Below are 22,470 nucleotides of genomic sequence, written 5' to 3'. Positions count from 1 at the left end.
ATATATATGCTGTCTATAAGAGATGCACTTCAGATCTAGGAACACAGAGACTGGAAGTGAGAATGGACAAAGGTATTTCATGCAAATGGAAATCAAAAAGAAAGGTGTAAAATAGCAATACTCATATCACATAAAATAGACTTTAAAATAAAGGCTGTCATCACAAGAGACAAGGAAAGACGCTACATAATGATCAACGGATCAATCCAAGAAGAAGATATAACAATTGTAAATACATGTATATGCAACATAAGAGCACCTCGATATACATAACAGCCGTGTAAGAGGAAACTGACAGTGACACAATAATACTAGGGGACTTTAACACCGTATTCTCATCAACAGACAGATAGATCATCCAGACAGAAAATCAATAAGGAAACACAGGCCTTAAATAATACATTAGACTAGACAGACTTAATTGATATTTATAGGACATGCCATATGAAAGCAGCAGAACACACTTTCTTTTCAAGTACACGTGGAATATTCTCCAGGATAGATCACATCTTGGGCCACAAGTCAAGCCTTGGTAAAGCTAAAAATTGAAGTCAGGTATCGTCTCTGATCACAATGTTATGAGATTAGAAATCAAACACAAGCAAATAACTTAAAAAAAAAAACATGAACACATGGAAGCTAAATGATATATTACTAAACAACCAATAGATCACTGAAGAAATCAAAGAAGAAATAAAAAAATACCTCTAGATAAATGACAACAAAAACACCACAATCCCAAACCTACAGGATGCAGTGAAAGCAGTTCTAAGAGGGAAGTTTATAGTAATTCAATCTTGCCTCAGGAAACAAGAGAAATCTGAGACAACCTAACCTCTTACCTAAAACAATGAGAGAAAGAGGAACAAATAAAACCCAAAGTTAGTAGAAGGAAAGAAATCATAAAGATCAGAGCAGAAATAAAAACAATAGAAAAGATCAGTGAAACTAAAAGCTGGTTCTTTGAAAAGATAAACAAAATTGATAAACTTTAGGAAGAGAAAGGGAAAGGGCTCAAATCAATAAAACTAAAACTGAAAAAGGAGAAGTTACAACTGATACCACAGAAATACAAAGAATCATGAGAGATTACTATAGACAACTTATATGCCAATAAAATGGACAGCCTAAAGGAAATGGACAGATTCTTAGGAAGGTACAACCTTTTAAGACTGAACCAGGAAGAAATAGAAAATATGAGCAGACCAGTCACAAGTACAGAAATTGAAACAGATTTTAAAACGTCCAACAAACTAAAATCCAGAGCCAAATAGCTTCACATACATTTAGAGAAGAGTTAACACCTATCTTTCTAAAACTCTTCCAGAAAATTGCAGAAGAAGGAACACTCCAAGTCCATTCTCTGAGGCCATCACTCTGATACCAAAACCAAATATGCCACAAAAAAAGAAAATTACAGGCCAGTATCACTGATGAACACAGATGCAAAAATACTCAACAGAATACTAGCAAACCAAATCCAACCATACATTAAAAGGATCATACCATTACCAAGTGGGATTTATCCCAAGGATGCAAGGATTCTTCAATATCTGCAAATCAATCGGTGTGATACACCACATTAAGAGACTGAAGAATAAAACCATATGATCATCTCAATAGATGTAGAAAAGGCTGTTGACAAAATTCAGCAGCCATTTATGATTTAAAAATGGGCATTGAGGGAAATTACCCTAACCTAATAAAGGCCATATATGACAAATTCTAATTTCTTCAAGAAAGTTAGAAACACCAAGGGAACATTTCATGCAAAGATGGGCACAATAAAGGACAGACACTGTCCTAACAGACCTAACAGAATCAGAGGATATTAAGATGAGGTGGCAAGAATACACAGAAGAACTATACAAAAAAGATCTTAATGACCCAGATAACAATGATGGTGTGATCACTCACTTAGAGCCAGATATCCTGAATTGCAAACTCAAGTGGGCCTTAGGAAGCATCACTACAAACAAGCTAGTAGAGGTGATGGAATTCCAGCTGAGCTTTTTCAAATCCTAAAAGATGATGCTGTGAAAGTGCTGCACTCACTATGCCAGAAAATTTGGAAAACTCAGCAGTGGCCACAGGACTGGAAAAGGTCAGTTTTCATTTGAATCCCAAAGAAAGGCAATGCCAAAGAGTGTTCAAACTACTGCACAATTACACTCATCTCACACACTAGCAAAGTAATGCTCAAAATTCTCCAAGCCAGGCTTCAACAGTACATGAACTAAAAAATTCTAGATGTTCAAGCTGGATTCAGGAAAGGCAGAGGAACCAGGGATTAAATTGCCGACATCCATTGGATCATAGAAAAAGCAAGAGAATTCCAGAAAAACATCTGCTTTATTGACTACGCCAAAGCCTTTGACTGTGGATCACAACAAACGGTGGAAAATTATTAAAGAGATGGGAATACCAGACTTACCATCTTACCTGGCTCCTGAGAAATCTGTATGCACATCAAGAAGCAACCGTTAGAACTGGACATGGAACAATGAACTGGTTCCAAATTGGGAAAGGAGTACGTCAAAGCTGTATATTGTCCCCCTGCTTATTTAACTTGTATGTAGAGTATATCATGTAAAATGCCAGACTGGATGATGCACAAGCTGCAATCAGGACTACAGGAAGAAATACTAATAACCTCAGATATGCAGATGACACCATCTTATGGCAGAAAGTGAAGAAGAACTAAAAAGCCTCTTGATGAAAGTGAAAGAGGAGAGTGAAAAAGCTGGCTTAAAACTCAACATTCAAAAAACTAAGATCATGGTATCTGGTCCCATCACTTCATGGCAAATAGATGGGGAAATAATGGAAACATTGACAGACTTTATTTTCTTGGGCTCCAAAATCACTGCAGATGGTGACTGCAGTCATGAAATTAAAAGGTGCTTGCTCCTTGAAAAAAAAGCTATGACCAACCTAGACAGCATATTAAAAAGCAGAGACATTACTTTACTGACAGATGTCTGTAGAATCAAATCTATGGTTTTTCCAGTAGTCATGTATGGATGTGAGAGTTGGACCATAAAGAAAGCTAAGCACCAAAGAAATGATGGTTTTGAACTGTGGTGTTGGAGAAGACTCTTGAGAGTCCCTTGGACAGCAGAGATCCAACCAGTCCATCCTAAAGGAAATCAGTCCTGAATATTCATTGGAAGGACTGATGCTGAAGCTGCAACTCCAATACTGTGGCCACCTGATGTGAAAAACTGACTCATTTGAAAAGACCCTGATGCTGGGGAAGATTGAAGGCAGGAGGAGAAGGGGTTGACTGAGGATGAGATGGTTGGATGGCATCACCGACTCGATGGACATGAGTTTAAGCAAGCTCCGGGAGTTGGTGGTGGACAGCCCAGCATGCTGCAGTCCATGGGGTTGCAAAGAGTCTGACACACCGAGCAACTGAACTGATGACAAACTCACAGATAATACCATTCTCGACAGTGAAAAGCTGAAAGCATTCCCTCTAAGATCAAGAACAAGACAAGGATGTCCACTATTGCCACTTTTATTCAATATAGTTTTGGAAGTCCTAGCCATAGCAATCAGAAGAAAAAAAAAATAAAAGTAATCCAAATTGGAAAAAAAGTAAAACTGTCACTGTTTGCAGATGACATATTACAGAAAATCCTAAGGATGCTGCCAGAAAACTACTAGACCTCATCAACAAATTCAGTCAAGTTGCAGGATACAAAAGTAATAACAGAAATCTTGCGATCCTATATACTGTCAACAAAAGAACAGAATTTAAGGAAACAACCCCATTTACCATAACATCAAAAAGAATTAAATACCCAGGAATAAGCCTACCTAAGGAGGCAAAAGATCTGTAATCTGAAAACAATAAGACTGATGAAAGAAACCTAAGATGATACAAACAGGTATACCATATTCTTGGATTGGAACTCTTACAGGAAAACATAGGTAGAACACTCTGACATAAATTGTAGCAATATCTTTTTTGATCCACCTTCTAGAGTAATGATAATAATAACAAAAATGAAAATGGGACCTAATTAAACTTAAAAGCTTTTGCACAGTAAAGGAAACCATAAACAAAACAAAAAGACAACCCTCAGAATGGGAGGAAATACTTGCAAACAAAGCAACTGACAAGGGATTAATCGCCAATGTATACAAACAGCTCATGCAGCTCTATTAAAAAGAAAAAAAAATCAAAAAATGGGCAGAAGACCTAAATAGACATTTCTCCAAAGAAGATATACACAAATGACCACAGAGAACATGATGAGATGCTCAACATCACTAATTATCAGAGAAATGCAAATCAAAACTACAATGAGGCATCACCTCACACCAGTGAGAATGCCATCATCAAAAAGTCTACAAACAGTAAATGCTGGAGAGGGTGTGTAGAGGGAATCCTCCTGAACTGTTGCTGTGAATGTAAATTGGTTTAACCACTATGAACAAGGAACAGTATGAAGGTTCCTTAAAAAACTAAAACTAGAACTACCATATGATCCAGCAATCCCACTCCTGAGCATATATTCAGAGAAAACCATAATTCGAAAAAATACATGCACCCCAGTGTTCATTGCAGTGCTAGTTACAGTAACTAAGATGGAATCAACCTAAATGTCCATCCACAGATGAATGGATAAAGCAGATGTGGCACATATATACAGTGGAATGTTACTCAGCCATAAAAAAGACCAAAATAATGCCATTTACAGCAATGTAGATGGACCTAGAGATTATGGTAAGTGAAGACAGTCAGAAAGACAAATACCATATGTTATCACTCATGTGGAATCTAATTTTTTTAAGTGATATAAATGAACTTATTTATAAAACAGGACCAGACTTATAGATTTCAGAAGCAAACTTAACAGTTACCAAAGGGGAAATGCGGGGAGGGATATATTAGAAGCTTGGAATTAACATACACACACTGCTGTACGTAAAACAGGTAACTATTAATAACAAGGGCCTACCATAGAGCACAGAGAACTACTCAATATTCTATGTGGGGAAAGAATCTGAAAAAGAATGAATATATTTATAACTGAATCACTGTGCCATAGTCCTGAAACTAACACAACATTGTAAATCAACTATACTCCACTAAAGCTTTTTTTAATAAATAAAAATTAAGAAGTGAGGCAGAGAAAGGAAACGGTGGTTCCTTTGACAGTTTATATTTTTACTGTGCACCAGTGACGGTATTTTCACACTTCCAACCTCTGTGTAAATCACCCTGAAGGCACCAGCTTTGACCTAAAGCAGCAGAAACGACGGACTGGCAGCTTCCGTGTTGCTACGTAAACGCTTCTTCCAGGTGCTGAAGACTCAAGTGGGTGTTTAAGTTTTAGTCCATGAGAAACTCAGAGACTCACTATTACTGGGATCTTCTCCTAGGAGAAAATAATCTGGGCTGTTTAAAGGACCACACACTAGCATTGAAAGAAGGCTTTCTGAGCATCATCAAAAGAAGCCGGCCCCCAAGTAAGCTATGGATGTGATGCCATGCGCTACACCACAGGGATTGCTCTGTTTTTACTTTGTTCCCAAGTCTCTTGTGATTAGAGCTAGTGGTCTCCGCACCACCCCCCCAATTTTGATCTCTTCAGGTTCTAGCTCCAAGGGCTTGCTTGGTCTGCTCTGACAATAACCAGTGCCAAGAAAGACAGTTACGGCCCATGGGGTGATTGCCTCAGAAGCCCAAATCCTAAAACAAGAACTCCTGTGAAGGAAAGCCACAGTATTTGACATGGCCGCGACGGTTCATCATCATCTGTCTGTCCCTCCCCATCTCTGCCTCTAGGACCACACGCTTCCCACTCACCACAGCCCCACTCCCTGCCTCACCAGAAACGTTCAGCCTTTTATTGGTGTAGGTTTCTGTGAAAAGACAGGAAATTACAGAATGTGTTTAACAGAAACCCAGTTTTCTGAGGATGCTTCTTATCATACATTGAATGTATGCAAACTGTTCCTCAAAACATTTCCCCGGAGGTGGACGTCAGAGACAAGAGGGACCTTGAGAGTCAGAGTCCGGTTTCCCCACCTCACGTGTGACAGATCCGAGCCTCGGGAGCCTCTCTCCTCACACTGCATCACACAGCTGGTGGCAGAGGCAAAACCTCACCAGGGTGGGGGGTGAGGGGTGTATTTTTTTTTTAATTAATCTCAATGTACTGGGATTTAGAAAGGTATGTAATAGTAACCAATGTTTGTTGAGCGTATAGTATATGCCAGACCTATTTTCAATTTTACATGAATTTGGTCATGTCATCCTGACCACTACTTTTGAGATGGGGGCTATTGCTACTTCCTTTGTGTAAATGAAGTTACTTGACAGACAAGCTCTAACCTGTCCCACAGGTCTGACATGACAAAGCCAGGTTTCCAATCTACAGTGCACATTTCTAACCTTCTAAATATTTAGGACTTCCTTTTTAAAAAAAAGAAAAAAGGATTTACTATCAAAAATTCATATCAATCCCATGAAGATGAACAAGGAAACATTTCACCACATTTCACTGGTAAAAGCATGTAACTCAAAACAACGTGGTACTAAGACAATTCATTGAGTCTTGATTTAAAAGTTAAAAAAGTAATGAAATGACTTCAAACCATGTTGGCAAAAACAACCAATTCATATTTCCTCCATTTGAGAAGTATACTTATTTCTGTAAATATAGTCTGTATTACTGTATCTTACACTATATAAACATTAAGACTGTTTATACAACAGCCCCAAGGAAGACGGCAATGCTTTCTGCTCCTTTTTGGGCTTGGGGTTCCTGATAGCTCTTCCTCCAGGAGCAGCAGCTCCAAAATGCCATCCACCCTCCCTTCTAGCTTATAGGCGCTCACTGGGAAAGGCTTAAAGACATGGGATGTGAAAGTAATTAAAATTGGTAATTGATAGAGATTGTGCCTGCTTTGACAACAGAATATCATGCCTCTCTGGTAAGGTAGTTTGTTTATAAAAGCTAGCAACAACCAAGATAATATTTACTAAACTGTAAAGATAAATGAAGTGAATCAATGGAGTTGAAGTCTTAAAAACCTTGGATTTTTAAACTCGAAAAAAATTCTTTGCTTTCTTTTTTCTGTCAATTTTCAGGTTTTCTTTCCATGATCAGTTAATATTTTTGACTCTTCTGAACAGCATGCTCTTGTCTTTATAAATAAAACCATAAATTATCAAAATAATCACTTATCTCTGGTTAGAAATAATTGGAAAAGGCTGAAAATATTTTCTACATTCTAGCCTTTTATAAATGAAATCAAATGGTTTGCAAGAATATTTTCATTGCAGTCGTATAATCATTTTCTGCAAAACTGCAAAGAACAATTTTCATGGAGAATCTCCACTGACGTGGTTTAATTAGTAATCTGGATTCCTAATTTTTCTTTCATTTGCATCATTGTAGTTGTTTTAATTTCCCATACTTTTCACTTGTTGATGACAAGTTTTCAAACTGTCATTTCAAATATTTCATGATATAGGTGCAGACAAGTCTCATCCCTACGATTTGAACTTGACACGTAATTAGTGCGATTTGCATTAGCATAATAATGAATATGGAACTGAAGGAAATAAAGAAGCTATTTTCCAACAATAATGGAATCGCTTTCATGGCAACAAGTATCAGAACATGCATGTACAGATGTCTTGAATTTTTTTTTTAAAAAAGAGCAGAATGGTGCTTTAAAAAAAAAAACACCGTTGTCAGATTCTGACAGCTGCTATGACTTGTTTTATTCTTTAATTCTTTCCTTTATTAATGGAAGGGCATCTTCCATTCATGGCTCCAGCAGTTTTGCCCCCTCTAAATGAGACAGAAATGCGAATCTCCCTGGTGGTCCATCTTTTCACAGCTGCGCTACAATTCCAGTGTGACATCAAATTAGTAATTATAGCTGAGCAGACCGCTTTTTACAAATGACAGTCTTAGCATGCTGCCAGCAAGCAAGCTACCCAGCAGGGAATCCGGGCAAGTAAAAGAAAACATAACTGGACTCATTTGATTTCTGGGAGATTTGACCTGACTCTTTAAAACGCCCATGTTCTTGAGAGAGAGTGAGTGAGTCCTGGGGATTTACACAGAAATGCATTTTGTTCATCGTTCTGCACCGTTCTTCTCAAAACTCATGTCTGGTTTTATTAAGTAAAGTAAAGCTTGTGTAATGGAGTCATTGGGTCACAATAAGAAGATTCCTTTTAACATCTAACCTTCTCCCTGGAACCTATTTGAAAGAAAACAGCTGCCGTGCAATTGGCATTTATATAACTATATTGGCAATAATCACTGTTGACACCTTGATAATGGGCTACAAAAAAGCCGCCTGGTCAATTCTTAGGAATTGTGAATTGTGCTAGCAATTAAGTGACTGTCACCATCTCTGACATTGTACCTATTATTGACTGAAGGTACAGGAAAATTCATCATTAATACCCTCACACCAAAAAAAAAAAAGCTTTCCTAAACCAGTTTTCAGCATTTCTTTTGTGATCTTTAACTTGTAACAAATTATAATTAATTACCACCTCCAGCTGGTTCTTTGGGATGAGTGAAAGGCAAGGTAACAAAGACAGTGAGCTCAGAGCAGAAGGAACAGAAACAGCAGTGCATTCTTCTGGGAATCTTCCTTTGCTATCAGTTAAGCAGCACTTCCTTTTCCATGTCAGTGAATGAGCAGTTAAAGGGAGGTTGTCAAGGTTTTCAGGTCCTCAACTCAGCTAATGCTTTAACCTTCTGTAAAATTTCTTCTCTCTCCAGATGCAAGTGACTTATTTCCTTTGCCAGACAGGGCTAGATATGCCTATCCCAGAACCCAAAGTGCAGGGGAGATTTTCCCATCGGGCAGAAACAGGGCCATCTGCCTGTTTCCTGGCCCTGAAATGCTGTATTAACGTAAAAGGGGGGTTGGAAGGGAAAGGCACCAAACCAGAGCCTTAGCCAATCTGAGTCCCAACCTCTGCTATGGCAATAATGGAAGTTTAGGGATAAATCTTTTGACTTTGTCTTCATTCGTAAAATTAAAGGATCTCATTGGGCCTCATGCTTTATTGTTTGTAAGAATCTCTTGATTCAGGTGACTCTTTCCCTCCTGCAAAGGTGCACCGCAGCTGACCTGACAATCACCAAAGTCCTGTCTGCTCTGGCCGTGGGTTATGGTGATTGCTATTACTAATGGAAAAAATGTTCTGAATTGTTACATAAGTCTGCAGATGTCTGAGCAGAGGCTTAGGAACCCTATAATGTAAACCATGGGGGTTATTCTGAGAAGTGGAGTTTTAAAGTTTGATTCCTTTGGAATTTGGTAAGAGTGGCATGTGAAGAGGAAAGATAACATGCAGTATAACTCCTGGGAGCTCCTCCCAGATGACAGCGTCAGAGGGCTCAGGCCAGTCTGGCTTATAGCAGTGTATAAACACAGCTTCAACAAACAATGCACTCAACTCAGATTATCCCAAGCACACAGAACCAATGCTGTTAGATGTGGGAATATCTGACAGTTTATGCAGTTGATTCTAGAAAGAGTTGGAGCAGAGACACAACTTCCAAAATGTAATATGGCTTGAATTTAAGCCAACCTGCTGCAGATGTATATAAAACAATGAAGTTCTGATAGTCACTAGACTGATATTAAACCAAAAACTATACAATTTAGCAAACTTCGTGCATTTTCCGACTTTGACATTTCTTAGATTATCACCATCAACATCCAGGCCACAGAATCTCCCAATCAGATGGAAACACATCTATTCTGTAGGGCTTGCACATGCTTCATCTGTCACATCACAGCTCACAGAGGAAAGCCAAACCATCACCATGCCACTTAACTGGCTCTTCTGAGAAGTCTGACAGTATTAGGAAAGGAGTAAGTTTCACTTTCTTAATATCAGCTTTTAAGGAAAATAAATAACCAACAGCTGGGTCCTGCCAGCCTTAACAATTCTAAATTGTAGAATTATGACAGGGCTTATCTGGTTTTGTGCTTCTTAGTTGCAGTGCTATTTCTACAAGTATGTTGAGGTATATTCTCTTTCTACATTTACACAAAAGAGGTTCAAAACAAAAATTATGTGAGACTTTCATATCCAGATGCTGGTCACAAATATATACATTCTCAGCATGAAAATTACTAGTTATTAATGACATGTTGGATCATTTCCCAAGCTATGAACTTGTGTAGACGTTCCACTTATGTTTTTAAAGGTTATATGTACTTTTTTGTGAGAAAACACCTGTTATCTTTGCTACTTCTGTCTGAACTTTACGCATATTCACTAATTTGCCTTTTCATGTATCAAATTTGTGACTTGGATGTTTTGAGAAGCAGAACTGATTTTATTATAAAATCTTTAACCTCTCTTACTACCCCCAAATTGATACCACATATGTGATGTTATTCAGGCAAATTATCTTTATCCCAGCTCCAATGTAAGGATTATCTAAAAAGCCTCTCCCTTACAGAAATATTTCTGGAGTGTATCTTCAGCCTTACAGACTCTGATTCTTATGAAGTTACTTCGGCAAGCCTGATGAAAGGGGGTTTATTCTTTCTTTGCATGTTTATTTTCATTTAGGTGAGCTTGGACTAACAAGTAAATCAGAAGCATCAGCAGTCCCTAACTTGAGACAATAACTAGTACATATTTTTTATGTTGTGCATTCAGCTCCGAGTGTAATATGGTCCATCAAAGGGACACCGGACAGCAATTTTGGACACCAAGGCTTACAATTAGACTTTTTAAAAACAGGTTGCCAAATGAGCACGTTGAACAAAAATTCGTTTCTTTCTGAAATACAAGTCCTTTAATCACAGGGTGCTATGCTATGCATCATCCTTTTCATTGAAACCTTCTGGTGCCAGAATCCTGTTTGCATTAAACACTTGAGTGTGATAGAAGTACATTCCATCTTCCTGTTACGGTTTCCATCCTTAAATGTGACTGTATTATATAAATTTTGGCTCTGAGCATTTTAAGTACATGTATTTTTTAATTTTACTGTTAGTAGCAATTTAATAGACTCTTTGTAAAACTTAATTGTAGAATGATGTTAAAAGCCAGTATATTTTAATTTGAATTCTGTATTTGAAGTTTTTGTCTGTAAATAGATTTTAAATATTTGATTTTAAAAATGTTCGAGTCATCCAAAAGATACTTTAGTGACATTAAAAAGCTAATGAAAATTTCCATGTAATTTCTGGCTTTACTAATAACTCTTAACACATCCAATATTATTAAACTCCAGCGAATGACAGCAATCATGCACCCAGTTATGGAATCCAATGAAATATAACATATTACTAACAGGTTACTTATATTTCAAACAAATAGAAAATTTAAATCCTTTTAGTAAGCATATTTTTGTTTTTGGAGAATGTGCAAAATTCAGTAATTTAAAATTTTAAAATTTATTAAAAGTGCTAAATACTTTTATATTAGAAGCAAATGCAAAGTGCAAATGCCTTGCACTTTCTAACACTCTTTCTACCATCCTAATGGAAGGAAGCAGAGCCCTGTGCTCCCAGGATCCATCATTCCTCTCTGGCCACCGCCTTCTGCTGAGCTGGCTACAGAGGCACAGTTCTAAAAACAAAAGCTCTGAACTTTGTAGCTCTTAGTTCTGAATATTTTTCCCTTTTTTATCTCAAACTGCTGGCCAAGTCTGTCCTGAGAGATCATTTACATCTTTTATTGGATCCTAGGGAATACTTACATATTCAGAAGTGTTTATACATTTAGAATACTGTCCACACATCGATTCTCTGTAAGCCCTGATGTAATTGTGTGTATACTTCAGCTCTCATGTCCATTTGTGTTTTAGTTGCACATAAAGCATCTTTGACCATGACCAATATTGTTAATAGTGTGTTTCTTACTATTTAAGAATATGGACTTGCTGAGTGACAACCTATAATACTGTGCTTTGAAAGAAACCAAAAACTGGCACTTTCCTTGTGGTCCAGTGGTTAAGACTCAGTGCTTTCACTGCCAAGGGCCTGGATTTAATCCCTGGTCAGAGAACTACAATCCCACAAGCCACCTAGCACGGCCAAAAATAAATAAATAAGAGACTTTTCGCCCAATAGTGTAGTTACAAAAAGCAGAGGAGGACATGTTTATAACAAAACAGTTTTCTTTTTACAACTCACAGCAAAAAAAAAACACTTTAGAAAGTGTTCCCAAGGAGCTTGCTACTCTCTAGTCTTTTGGGGTTGTTTTCTGGCTACTGAGATTTTAATTAGTGAATTTTTGCTTTAAGTCAGCAAAGTCACATTCACTAAATTACCCACTATTACCATTTACTCGCTGAGAAAAATGAAACCCATGAAAAATTAAGACAAAAGTCAACAAACTTTTGTCTTTGGTCATATATACATATAACTATTTTATTTCATATTAATAAATGCCGTAAAATATACTTTATTACTCTAAAATTTTAACTTACCCAGTTACTGTAAAGCAACATTTTATTCTCACTTGGATTTCAGTGAAGCTTTCTGGCTAGGGAGAGCTTCTGCAGTGACCAGAGGTCTTTCTGGCCAAGAGAATTCAGTCAAGGTCTGGAGAGCAGCCAAGGCAGGGGCGTACACAGCCTCTAATGTACCTTGTGTGACACAGTGAAGTGAAATAGCCTTGAGAACGTCATGGGAGGTGTTTGTGCCTAATGAGAAAACCTGAAAACACAGGCAGTTTGAAATGTGGCTTAGATTACTGATATCCCGGATTTAAAGAGCCTATTTTTTCTAGAAAACCAGGAAGGATAGAAGAGATGGATAAGTCTGTACTCTTCATTAGTAGGAAACACTTTTTAACAACATTGGTAATGGTCAAAACTGATGGGCAACCAAGACGCAAACTAATACCTAGTGAGTTCTCACTGCCAAGCACTGTGTGTTTCCTGTCTTTTCACTCAGACGCTAACCCTACTGGATAAGTGCTATTAATATTCCATTATATAGATGAGAAAACTGAAGCTTGGACGGATTGGGCAGCTGGATCTGAACACCCCAGCTGTTATAAAAGTGTTAAATATGCCAACTTTTTATTTTAAATCTTGCTCTGGATTTACCGATGATGAACTTTTCTCTAGATACACACACCATACTTGAGAATATGACCAGCAAATAACAAGAACATTTATATGTAACTCTCCATGTGGCAAGCAGAGCCCTAAGCTTTTTAACTTTACAAATGAGTGCAATACTCACAACAGTGTTGTCTGCTAATCCCCATTTAAAGATGAGGAAGCCAAGCCACAGAGAAGGTTAAGTAACTCGCTCAAGTCACACAGCTAATAACTGGAGGAGCTGAGATACAACCCAGGCGGCGCGGTTCCAGCCTGTGCTCAAAAGTGCATGCTTCAATCTGTATCCCAAGTAAAACCTGGGCCATACTGACTCTAGCTGCAGGAGATCACCTGGCAGAAAAGTACCAGGAATATTCACTGTGCCAATTTCATCCACACAACGAAAGCAGGATAGCTCGCTTACCGGGAGACCAGTGTCGCTCTGCTTATACCTTTAGCTGTGTTTGTACATTTACACATAACGTCAGTAGAGATGAATGCCGTTTTGAGTCCAGCCCACCCCAGTACAGTCACTTCCTGCAACAGGGATGTAGATGTGAGCTGTGCTGGCCTTGGTTTTACACACCTCACTCCCCCGGCCAGGGCAGGCAGACCAGGGAGGGCAGCGCAGGAAGAGCAGGACACCTCATCCTCCTTGGCACTGCCGCTTTTAAGCACCATGTGAGGTACTGGAGGCTCCCAGTCTACACAACACTAGCTGGGAGAACTTTAACGCAGAGCTAATAAATGAAGACTTAACCTACAACCACTTCAAAACAGGTGACTGACCGCTAGCTGGGAGCCAGCCTCCGAGTCCACAGTTCACAAGTGTTTCTGAGCTGATGTCTTTAGCCCAAGTGGTTTCCTCTGCCCTCTAGCTAGTTCTGCATTGAGTTAGAAAGGCTATGAAAGATGCCTATTAAAGAACCAGACCCAGAGACTTCGACGCTTTCAAAGCTCCCGTAAGTGCAAATAATCTGGTGTTGCAAAGCAAGGGGTGGGATCGGTTGCTGCCCACAGTTATTTATGTGCTGCTCTGTGGACATCACCTTTGTGGACAGTGTTAACACCAAGAGTTTATGATATTCATTAATTCACAGCAAAATAGTTTCCCTCATATAAAAAAAAGGTGCATCTTTAATATAAATGCTGCTCATTATTAGAAAGATATATTGAAATTTATAAGAAGTCAAGCACCAGGGTTTTCTTGAGGGTGTCTTGTTGTCAGGTGGCTTCAGTTCTGTCATTCAGCTCTTAGTAGAAAACAGTGAAGCTCTGTTTTTAAAGAAAATATTTTCTCTCAGCCTATAATACAGTTTTAAATCCATACCAGTTACTGAATGCTCCCAGCAATGACAACGACAGTAAGTGCCACTCGGCTCACTATTTAAATGTCACACAAGTTTTGGCCAAGATCTCAGTCATTCTGCTACAGGTAGAGTTGTGCTGAGGAGGACATGGCAATCCACTCCGTTATTCTTGCCTGGAGAATCCCATGGACAGAGGGGCCTGGTAGGTTACAGTCCATAGGGTCACAGAGAGTTGGACACGACTGAAATGACTTAGCATGCACACACAGAATTGTGCTAAGAGTCAGGCAGCCCAGGTTCCCATCTCAGCTCGGGAACTAGCTTACCAGCTCCACTTACCAAGCTGGGAGACCTTAGCTGTCTTATCTCACTCAACCCAGTTTCTCTATCTGTAAAATGAGGACGGTGAGAATTAGGGTGGTTTTGAAGAGTAAATGAGATGATGCACTTTAATAAATGGGTGCACATCAAGGGCTTAGCAGGGTCTCCCCTTCTGCATGTAGCCAGACAGCCTGCAGAGGTCCAGGAACTGGCCCCTGGCTAATAAGGGGAGGATTAAGGCTAGGAACCTCAGAATTCATGTCTCTTAAACCTTGGTGCTCCTAAGCACTCTGCCATTCTGCTGACACCGAGGGGTGGGCATCTGTGGACCAGCGTTGGGTTCCTCTAACCACTGCCCTAAGGATCCACATACACCTCTTGAGCCTTTCAGTAAGCCCTTAAGTCTCTTAACCAATCTGGTTGCCCTCTTTTGAATGTGATCCAATCTAAATACATCCCTAATGCCTGGAAATTTCACAAGTAAGCCTAGTAATATAGTACAGTGTGTCCAGAGTTTTATGAGGTAGGATTATATTCTCTCTGTCACATGAGGTAATTCTGCTGGGGCGACCCTAAAATGGCATTCGTTCGTCTCCATGAATGTGACTGGTACCCCCAACACAGATTGTGTATCATTTACTGCCTTGTCTGTAGCCTGGCAGCCCTGCCTTCAGGTTGCTTGCTCACAAACAAGAATCCCTCTCCTGTTCTTTGCTTACACTCATAAAATGAGTTGTGGAGTTTAGGCAGGTCTGAATCCTTAATGCCCCCCCAACACACACACACAGCCATCCCCTAAATGTAGACAAATGCCCATGTTGTCTACTTAAGGAATCATGATCCTTCTGTATCTCCTATGTTTGTATATAGATCTGGCTTCAGCGCTTTCTGAAGCACTCCAGTTTTTTATCTTTCCTGATGCTTAGCTTCTCACAGGCCTCTGAGTTTGTTAAAACTTCAGATCTTCACATTTCATTCACTGTGAAATTTCATTGTTTCAGTTCTAAGAAAATAACTTAGGGTCTATGTAATTGACTCAAACACTTAATAATCTTCACACTGAGAGTTTTCTTTCACATTTTATGTTTTTAAATGATGAATGACTAACTTAGGCAGTTAACCCATCTGGACCCTGGTAAGTTTTTGTGGTGAAGGATATTTCATTTCTTTAGATTTACTCAGCATAAAAGTATTTGAAAGTAGATCAGTCCTCAAGAACCGTATTATTTATCTGTATGCCTTACACACTACCTTGTTTTCTTGCTTTCAGTGTCTCTCATACAAAATTACAAATTCCTTTAAGGATAGAAATGTTCACCTATTCATTTTTACACTCCTGTACATGACAGTCATTCAGCAACCACTTATTGAATGGAATCTTTAGATTTCTGAGCTTTGCAAACATAATCAATTTGGCAGCAGTTATATCAAAATCAGAACTCACAAAACTGCAGATTTTCTCAAAGTTAAAATGAGTAGCAAAGCTACTGATTTAGAACTGCATAATACACATGCATGTGTGTCTACAGATAGACATGAGTAGTTTACACACATGTGTATACCTTACAAAATAGGAAGAAAAAGTGAGCAGTTCAGAGATTTGGAAGGTGGTTCAGCTTCCCTGGTGGTTCAGACGGTGAAGAATCTGCCTGCAATGCAGGAGACCCTGGTTTGATCCCTGGGTTGGGAAGATCCCCCGGAGAAGGGAAAGGCAACCCATTCCAGTATTCTTGCCTGGAGAATTATTCCATGGACAGAGAAGCCTGGCAGGCATGACTGAGCAACTAACACTTTCACTTTTTTTTTCAGTAGACATATGTACCCAGTGAGTTTTTTATACCTCTGAATGAGGGGAGGCAGTGTGGAAACCAGGATGGAGAGTATTTTCTTTCCTTGGGTTTTTTCCCCCATTTGGTTCACACTTAGGGAAAGGAGGCATTCATTAGTATACTAAGAAAGGCAAGGTATTATGTTGAATTCCTTTCAACTAGAAGAAATAAGAGGAATGGTAGTTTTTTTACAAGGTCAGTCAAAAGGACGGGGGGGGGGGTTGAACTCTCCCAGAATGCAGGTTGCACAAAGGTGAATAATACACACAACTTTAAAGCTACGTTGTTCTTGTTTTTTTGCTTGCGACCCATATTTTGAGAACCACGCATTACTTTGTGTTGGTCAGCATAAGTATAGTTTAGTTGCCAGCTCACTACCATCCTGTTTATTTTTAAAGGGTAGACATCTCATCTTAATATGCTTTATGCCAGAAGACATTTTTCTTCAATATTATCCAAGTGAAAAGAGGATTTCCTTCTTGGAGTGGTGTGCCAGAAGGTTTAGAAGGGCAGATGGCTAACCTCTGGCTGCATATTCTCCCCAACTCAGATTTATATATGATTATGGATGGTGCTTTTCTGAACAAGATAACATTTTATCTGTAACATGAACCCAGCAAAGGCCACCCCCAAAGTGTGTGTGTTGGCAGGGATGGTGTGGGGAGTTGGGTTGTACCCGTAAGAAAATCGAGGGTTCCTGACAAAGAATTTCAAGAATACTAATTCTATACTTAGAAGACTTCTTGTGAATCTAAGAAAGCCGTCAGGTTCATTCTTAGAAAACCATGAAATCTGTTACAAAAGCCTTATAATATGGAGTATGCTTGAACCTCCATTCCTAGTGGGAATGCTTCCAGTGGTCATAGCTCACTGACGCCCCCTTGCGGCACTCAAGCCACCTCACATGTTGCCTTGGGTAAGACCCCTCAGTGAGCAGGGCAACTCAGCCTCCGGGGTGGAAACTTAACCTCCAGGATTGGAGAGCATAGGAGTCCTTTAGGTTTTAGTCAAGCTCCTTCCTTATTCTTTTTCTCACTTTTTTTTTTTTTTAGGCAAAAGAACTGCCAACTCTAAAGGATAATGATTTCATTAATGAGGGTCAAAAGATTTATATTGATGACAACAACAAAAAGGTATTCCTGGAAAAGCTGAAGAAGGATGTAGAGGTAAGGGAAAAAAAAAAGTCAATATAAAGGATGGCCTCTTGTTTGAATGTCAACTCTACTGGGTTTTTAGGAGCTTTTAAAACCATCTATTTATATCTGAAACCAAGGCAAAAATATGTGTTGTACGTTAGCCAAAGCAGATATAAACAGGTGTAGCTCATATGTGATCTGATTTAAAAGAGAAGTGTGCTGATTCAGCAGCTCCCTCCTCCAGAGGACAAACGAAAGCAGGCACATGGTGTTTTCTGCTGGTGTCCCCTCCCCCAGGTTCCCATCTTCTTTGTGGTGGGGGTAGCCTGTGCGAGGTTACAGCCCCTTCAGACCCACTGCCTTTCCCCGTTCCCCAGCAACCAGGGCCAGGGTGGAGGGGACTGACTGCATTCTGTCAAAGACCAGAGCATGTTGACAAGTGTATGGTAACTATTTGAATTTGGGGTTTTCTCCATCTGAACCACATCTGGGTGTTAGAAAACACCAGCCTCTGTGAAGTCAGTACCATTGGGCCCATCAAGTCAGCCTTGCCCAGCATGGGAACAGCACAGAGGCAGTTTAGGACACCAGGGTCAAGGGGAATGTTGTGAGAAATAAAATACTATGTGGAAATGGCCTTTTAGTCTATAAAGGAGTTCTCTTTGTAAATATTGTTTTAAGTATTAAAAATATATCTTTCTCTATCTTTTATTTATTGTAAAGGCAGTGCAGTTCTCCCAATGAACTTCCTTATATAAATCTACTAGAAATAAACTCAGGAAAAAAGTTCTTTTTTTGAAGTTTGTTAGGTTACAAAACAGTGCAGAGAGTTCTAATTTAGACAGTTACTAAGCTATATGGTATTCTTAGCTGTTACTTTTGTTCATGTGTGCATTTTTTGTTTTTGTTTTTTTTTAACTTTGAAATACAGTTCCCCACATACCAGTACAGATCTGCTACTCGGAAAGGCTTTGTGAAAAGATTCTTTCTCGTGTCATTAAAAACAAAATGACTTGGGAATTCCCTGGCCGTCTAGTGGTCCAGCCGTTTCAGCTCCTTCACCACCAGGGCCTGGGTTCAATCACTGGTCAGGGAACTAAGATCTGGCAAGCAGTGCAGCATGGTCAAAAAAATTAAAACAAAAAATGACTTAAGCCAAGAACAAACAAATGTTATGGATTAGATCCATGAGGGCAAAAGCAGTATTATAATTTTCTTTTTAATCTCCTAACATCTTTCATTTAAAGACACATAGACTGACCAGATTAGTTCATGATTATTTTTAGATCATAAGTTACATTAAGAATTTTTTTTGCATTTTAACCTACATCGTATATATGCTTTGATTAGAACCTAGATATTGGTTATTTGTAAAGAGGACCACCAAGTGTCTTTTGTTAAAAAGTAGTTTTTCTCCAGTTTTTCATTATTCAGCATTTATTCTTCCTCAGTTGTCAGCAGTTTTTATTAAAATGCATATTAGTTAAGTATTTCCCTTTTACTTTGGGGTCAACTTGATCTGATAACTAAGTGCCATAGGTAGACATACTATTTGGGAGTTTTATTCATTATCCTGAAAGGCTTTGATCCTGAGAGGTAATACTGTTTTAGCAATTATGGTAAATAGCCCTTAGGGATATCTCATCTGCTTGCAAAAATGTTTTTTATCTTTTTTCCCTCTCAGCTGTATATCACTCTGATTTTTAGACTCCAGAAATAATGTAACTGAAGCCATTCAAATTTACAGTTGAATTACACAACGATTCTCTTTGCCTTTTCATTGTCTCTAATAGTGTCATTGATTAGAAGATTTGGTTAATTTTAATCCCATCCATGGCTCTCTCACTTGGCTGTTTTGTTTAAATGGAGGCAGGGCATAAAGCATTCTTTCATTTTAATAAAATTCTCAATGGTTGGTGTCTAGTTTTGAAAATCATGCAGAAGCATTATTCATTTTTTAAGCAAGTAATTATGGTAAAGTAGCTTGACATCTGATAGAATGTAATCTAGTTTCGTTTTCCATCAGTTCCATGGTTGCTAATTTAGCTGGCTGGCCTGTTTAAGTACAGGACAGGGGCGGGGGGGCGGGGGCGGGTGACTTAATGCTTTAAGTAAAAAATGAATTCATTACAGCTCAAATATTTCTGTAGGAAAGAACCTAGCCAGCTTTTCTCTGCATTTGAAATTCTGTTCTATTTATATGCTAGGCAAAGTAGCAAAGTATGTTAGTTCTGATAGCTTTACACATGAGCATATGTGAGCCCCTTTCCCCAAAGAAAGCACGTGATGGAGAATGGAAGGTCACTTTTGCCCTCTGACTCTCTTCTTGTCAGCTTTGACCATGACCATGGAGGGCTGGTCCTCATCTCTCATTGGCTCACACTGGGATCCAAATTTCCCACAAGAGACTATGCTTTGTGTCCCATGGCATCCACCCCATCACAGGCCATCTCATGCCTCACATTTTTTTTTAGGTGGGGGGAGTAGGGTGGAGGGGAGGGAGCAGCTATCAAATCACCCCTGATATTTCCCACAGAACTAGAACAAATAATCCTCTAAAATCTATATGGAACCTTTAAAGACTCAGAATTGCCAAAGTAATCCTGAGGAAAAAGCACATACTACAAAGCTTGTTGTTCAGTCACCAAGTCGTGTCTGACTTTTCACGACCCCATGGGCAGCAGAACGTCAGGCTTCCCTGTCCCTCACCGTCTCCCGGAGTTTGCCCAAGTTCATGTCCATTGAACCCAAAGCTACAGTAATCCAAACAGTGTGGTACTGGCACAAAAACAGACATACGAATCAATGGAATAGAACAGAGAGCCTAGGGGAAAAAACCAACACACCTACGGTCAAAGGAGACAAGAATATAAAATGGGAAAAAGATCATCTGTTCAGCAAGTGGTGCTGGGAAAGTTGGACAGATGCTCATAAATCACTGAAGTTAGAACACACCATCACACCAAGCATAAAAATAAACTCAAAATGGCTTAACAACTTAAAGATATGACCATAAAACTCCTAGAAGAGATCATAGGCAAAACATTCTCTGACATAAATAGTACCAATGTTTTCTTAGTCAGCCTCCCAAGGCAATAGAAATAAAGAAACAAATGAGACCTAATCAAACTTACAAGCTTTTGCACAGCCAAGGAAACCATAAACAAAATGAAAAGACAGCCTACAGAATGAAAGACAATATTTGCAAAAGATGCAAACAACAAGGGCTGAATTTCCAAAATATATAATCAGTTCATACAACAACAAAAAAACAAACAACCCAATCGAAAAATGGGCAGAAGATCTAAATACACACTTCTCCAAAGAAGACATACAGAAAGAGAGTTTATTAACAGCTCTTTAGCCATACAGTTTTCAATAAGTGTTTGTTTGTAACAGGGCTCGTAAAGGGGACACTAGCTCAGATTTGGCATAATGAGGAATGAATTATGAGGGAAGCAGGTTAGGTGGGATATTCTGAGGGACAAAGAAGCTGATCAAGGTCTGGCAAACGGTTATTAAGAAGCTGGAAAGCAGGGGAACCTAAAGATTATAAAGATTTTAAAATCTTCATGGTTTGAAATTTTATATACTTAAAAATCACTAATTTGAGTTAGAAGTTTAAAGGGATGAGCAGACAACAGCAAATGTGTTTAAGTTCCAAATATAAGCTGGAGACAGACCCTCCAGGCAGCCCTGAATCCCTCGTCTTCTTGGGGCCTGTCATCTTCAGCCCATAGTAGTTTCGAGATGCCCTACAGCAGCGACTTTCTCCAGCAAGAATCTCAGGTGTACTGCATATTGTGTGTACCTCTACTTTAGAAGAGATTTTAAATGACGTTTTGTGTAAGAGCTGGGGCATCAATACAGGCTGTTCAACACGTCTCCCCTCTTGGCACACGTCAACTGAACCTGTATGTTTAAGTTACATACTTGATGGAAAAAAGGCTTTTACCACAGTAACAACAGGGACACTTATAAAAGCCACTTCCACTGTTAATGCAAGGCACTTTCCATTGCCCCCACTACATTCTCTCTAATCCTTTCTCCACCACCGTGAGTTTAGTGGTGCTGTCCCATTTTATAATTAGAGTAACTGAGGTTCAGAGTAGTGAATTCATCATCAAGACACAGAGCGAATAGGTTCATCAGTACCATTTTTCATGGAATAGAGGCGAGGATATAGAGAACAGACTTGTGGACACAGAGGGGAATCGAGAGGGTGGGAGGAATTGAGAGCATAGCATTGACATATATACACTACCATGTGTAAAAGAGACAGCTAGTGGGGAGCAGGCGTATAGCACAGGGAGCTCAGGTTGGTGGGATGGGGGGGTGAGAGGGAGGGAGGCTTAAGAGGGAGGAGATACATGTATACATATGGCTGATTCATGATGTTGTACAGCAGAAACTAACACAACATTGTAAAGCAATGATACTCCTAAAAGAAAAATTCCATAAGAGATGGAGCAAGTAACATAAGATTTAATTGCCCATTTGACTCCAAAACTTAAGTTTTATTTAAGATGATCTGATACTTCGGCAAAGCTATACGTTTAACCCCTGTGCTATCCTTGGTCTTCTCCATTTGTCTCAGACACACAGATTTGAAGACTTACATAATCCCCATTTCTTATATAATCCCCACTTGGGGCTGCAACTCACCTCCTTAGTCTTGGGTAAGTCAGAACAACTTAGCAGATGATGCATTTTTCATCTCACTGATAGTTTAGTGGGTGATGCCAGGAGCTAATTTCACTTTTATTATCGAATACAAATGTTTCCTTTCTGGGTAAGG

At 39.1% G+C, this 22,470-nt stretch overlaps 1 protein-coding gene across 4 annotated transcripts in view; it reads left to right on the top strand.

Moving 5' to 3' along the window:
* Positions 1-22,470, top strand: part of PIP4K2A (phosphatidylinositol-5-phosphate 4-kinase type 2 alpha) — a 178,092-nt gene that overhangs the window by 146,825 nt on the left and 8,797 nt on the right. For all 4 annotated transcript variants that reach the window (XM_081556774.1, XM_081556775.1, XM_081556773.1 and 1 more), the window contains one exon: positions 17,589-17,702. In XM_081556774.1, the coding sequence (XP_081412900.1) occupies positions 17,589-17,702 (114 nt within the window). The remainder of the gene's footprint in view (positions 1-17,588; positions 17,703-22,470) is intronic.

This window comes from Giraffa tippelskirchi, chromosome 13, assembly GCF_054371585.1.
Source record: "Giraffa tippelskirchi isolate mGirTip1 chromosome 13, T2T-mGirTip1v1.2.pri, whole genome shotgun sequence".
In the NCBI taxonomy this organism is placed as follows: domain Eukaryota; kingdom Metazoa; phylum Chordata; class Mammalia; order Artiodactyla; family Giraffidae; genus Giraffa; species Giraffa tippelskirchi.
The sequence above is the reverse complement of the archived record's forward strand: the minus strand, read 5'-3'. Positions and strand labels throughout refer to the sequence as shown.